The sequence below is a fragment of the Sinocyclocheilus rhinocerous genome, unplaced genomic scaffold (assembly GCF_001515625.1).
Source record: "Sinocyclocheilus rhinocerous isolate Xijiao unplaced genomic scaffold, SAMN03320098_v1.1 scaffold2252, whole genome shotgun sequence".
Taxonomy (NCBI): Eukaryota; Metazoa; Chordata; class Actinopteri; order Cypriniformes; family Cyprinidae; genus Sinocyclocheilus; species Sinocyclocheilus rhinocerous.
In genome coordinates, this window is record NW_015650091.1 from 711,983 (window position 1) to 715,390 (window position 3,408).

The following is a 3,408-nucleotide window of genomic DNA, read 5'->3' on the forward strand; positions in this document are numbered from 1 at the left end:
TATATATATATATATATCCTCAAAGGAACATTCAGTGTTCAGTGAAAAATTCCTAACATTTAAAAAATCCACTATGAAGGACCTTTTGTGGAATGGAAAGATTCCATGGATGTTCTTCATGAAACCATAGATGCCAATAAGGAACCTTTAATTTTAAGAGCTTCTTAAAAAAAATATATGTTGTTAAAATTCTATACAAATAAAATTGACTTGACATGACTTGATGTTATTCTGAATGATGTATGCTACTGATAAAAATGATTATGCATTGCGAAATGAAAACAGACCTCCTGTGTGCAACAATAATACAGAACCCTCTAGTGGTCACATGAAGATCTGCAGCAAGTGTGCGACGCGTCACCAAGTTCTCAGAGCTGGAGGAGGAGACCTGGAGCACTGGGGTCTCTGTAAGTCTCTGTAACCCAGTTTGGAGTGGTCGCTGAGGATGCCACCAGAAGTAGCCTCTCCATAAGACCTGCAGTGCATCGACACTGTGGTTGTATTGACTTGGGAGCTTATTATTTGCTTAATAGTTTATTCTACCTCAAAAAATAGTTTAAAAACAGTTTAAATTATAGTTCAGCTTAAGCCACCACAGAAAAATGTAGGTGTAACGAGATGTTTTAAAGGAAACATTTTATAAATAGACTACATCTCACAAAGTAACGGATCCATCTGAAGAATCTGGACACCTTCCAAGAGTGATGATGAAGATAAAACTCACCTTGAACCGACCAGTCAACACCTTCGGACCAAACCAGTAAAAGTCGTCTTTATGGAGTTTCAAAATGACATTTTCTAAACTGCTGAACGAGAGCAAGCATGAACTCCCCTCGGACCTTCTCTCCAACATCAGCAACACCACCTGCGAGAGCATCACCCTCGATTCTCAAGTCATCGGTGTCGGAATCTTTCTGGCCGTTTTCATTTTGGTGGCGATCGTCGGAAACATTTTGGTTATCCTCTCGGTGCTGTGCAACAAACATTTGCAAACGGTCACCAACTTCTTCATTGTGAACCTGGCCATCGCGGACCTTCTGCTTAGTATCATCGTCCTGCCGTTTTCTGCGTCTCTGGAGGTGTTGGGATGCTGGGTGTTCGGTCGGGTCTTTTGCAACATCTGGGCAGCGGTGGATGTGCTCTGTTGCACGGCGTCTATTTTAAGTTTGTGCATTATATCTATAGACAGGTACATCGGAGTTAAATACTGTCTGAAATACCCCACTATCATGACTGAACGGAAAGCAGGTGTCATACTCGTATTGGTCTGGGTTTCTTCAATGGTGATTTCAATCGGACCGCTTTTGGGATGGAAAGAGCCCCCACCTTCTGATGAGAGCATCTGCAGCATCACGGAGGAACCGGGTTATGCCCTGTTCTCCTCTTTATTCTCCTTCTACCTCCCGCTCATGGTGATTTTAGTCATGTACACGAGAGTATACATCGTGGCCCGCAGGACTACAAAAAGTTTGGAAGCGGGTGTGAAACTGGAGAGAGATAAATCAATGGAAGTGGTGCTGAGGATACATTGCAGGAGCATACCGGAGGATTCGAGCACGAGCTCGAAAACCAAAAATCACCCGTTCCGAAGTTCACTGTCCGTGAGACTCATGAAGTTCTCTAGGGAGAAGAAAGCTGCTAAAACCCTCGCCATCGTCGTGGGGATGTTCATTCTTTGTTGGCTGCCGTTTTTCTTCGTTTTGCCTTTGGGTACGTATGAGTTATTCTCTGTCTGGTGTGAGTTTTTGAACGATACCTAATCTTCAAGCAAAAAATAAAAACGTAACTTTGAAATAAAAAAATGAAATCAAAATAAAAAAATGAAATCAAAGTAAACTACGTCACATTTCACTTTTTGGTCTCTCAAAACACATAAAACCGAATTTAAATCACAGAAATGTGACAAAGTGAATGGGTGTACAGTACTAGTGGAATTTATATTAAAAGTTTCACTTATCATAATGGAATTAAATGAATCCTCTAATTATCAAATAAGATCTTACTGGATAAAATGAAATTTCAACATTATTATTATTATTATTATTATTATTATTATTATTATTATTATTATTATTATTATTATATTGGACAGTTAAATTAGAGAGCTATGGGAGTTTTCCCACTTTTCCCACTTTTGAAAAATGCGTTCTTAACTTGTTTTGTATTATGTTGTTCCGGTATGAGACAATTCTCATTAAGAAACAGAATAGATTCCAAATTCTGATTAAAAATTCCAATCGATTTTTTGACTATGATAAAACGTTTAGCAGAATTTTTTTTTATTTAATTTTTTTTTTTTTTTACTATATCGTTAAGATGCATAGATGCACATAAAATACACATTTATTTCGACACTTTGTTAATGTTTTACTCCGTGGTTAGGCGAAACAGAAATGTGGGAAATGCGTAACCTGATATGAATGAGAGCTGTTATGTCATCATGACTTTTCTCACTGACGAAAGCGACAGTTAAATTAGAGAGCTATGGGAGTTTTCCCACTTTTTCCTGCTAGGAAAAATGCGTTCTTAACTTGTTTTGTATTATGTTGTTCCGGTATGAGACAATTCTCATTAAGAAACAGAATAGATTCCAAATTCTGATTAAAAATTCCAATTGATTTTTTGACTATGATAAAACGTTTAGCAGAATTTTTTTTTATTTAATTTTTTTTTTTTTTAACTATATCGTTAAGATGCATAGATGCATATAAAATACACATTTATTTCGACACTGTGTTAATGTTTTACTCCGTGATTAGGCGAAACAGAAATGTGGGAAATGCGTAACCTGATATGAATGAGAGCTGTTATGTCATCATGACTTTTCTCACTGACGAAAGCAGTTCCACGCGTCACTTTTTACATTCACAGTTAATTCGATTAAATTAGAATGCAAATGTGTGCACATGGTATGAATGGGGTTTTGAGCAGGATTTGACAGCAGATCCATCTCGAAGATCTCGAAGTATTTGAGGGCAGATTATATGTGTTACACTTGATATTAACGCTATTGGTCTTTGTTTTGGAGAACACTGTGCTCTTTAGGATTCAAATAAATAATAGTGCATGTTGGAGTGCAAGAACAAATGCAAAATCAGCCAAATACAACCCAATACATGATAATATGTACTTAACCAAATAACTAAAACAGATTTTTGCAATTACTGACTCCAAAACGTTGACTGATTGATAAATAAATAAATAAACAAATAAATAAAGACCAGCTAGGCATTCTGCTTATATATGATTAGAAAGCATTAAGAAAAAAAAACTATAAAATACAATATAAATTTAAATGTGGGATGAAATAAAGCCTCTCTACTCCTAACAAAGAGCTCCATTCTTTATGCCACAATGTGTTGAAAAAGAGCTATTGTTTGATTAATTACCTTTATTACAATGTTTGTT

General features: G+C 36.4%; 1 protein-coding gene across 1 annotated transcript in view; it reads left to right on the top strand.

Moving 5' to 3' along the window:
- The first annotated feature begins 509 nt into the window (after positions 1–509).
- Positions 510–3,408, top strand: part of LOC107711521 (alpha-1D adrenergic receptor-like) — a 10,972-nt gene continuing 8,073 nt past the window's right edge. The window contains exon 1 of the mRNA XM_016516509.1: positions 510–1,710. Coding sequence (XP_016371995.1) covers positions 789–1,710 — 922 coding nt within the window. The 5' untranslated portion in view covers positions 510–788. The remainder of the gene's footprint in view (positions 1,711–3,408) is intronic.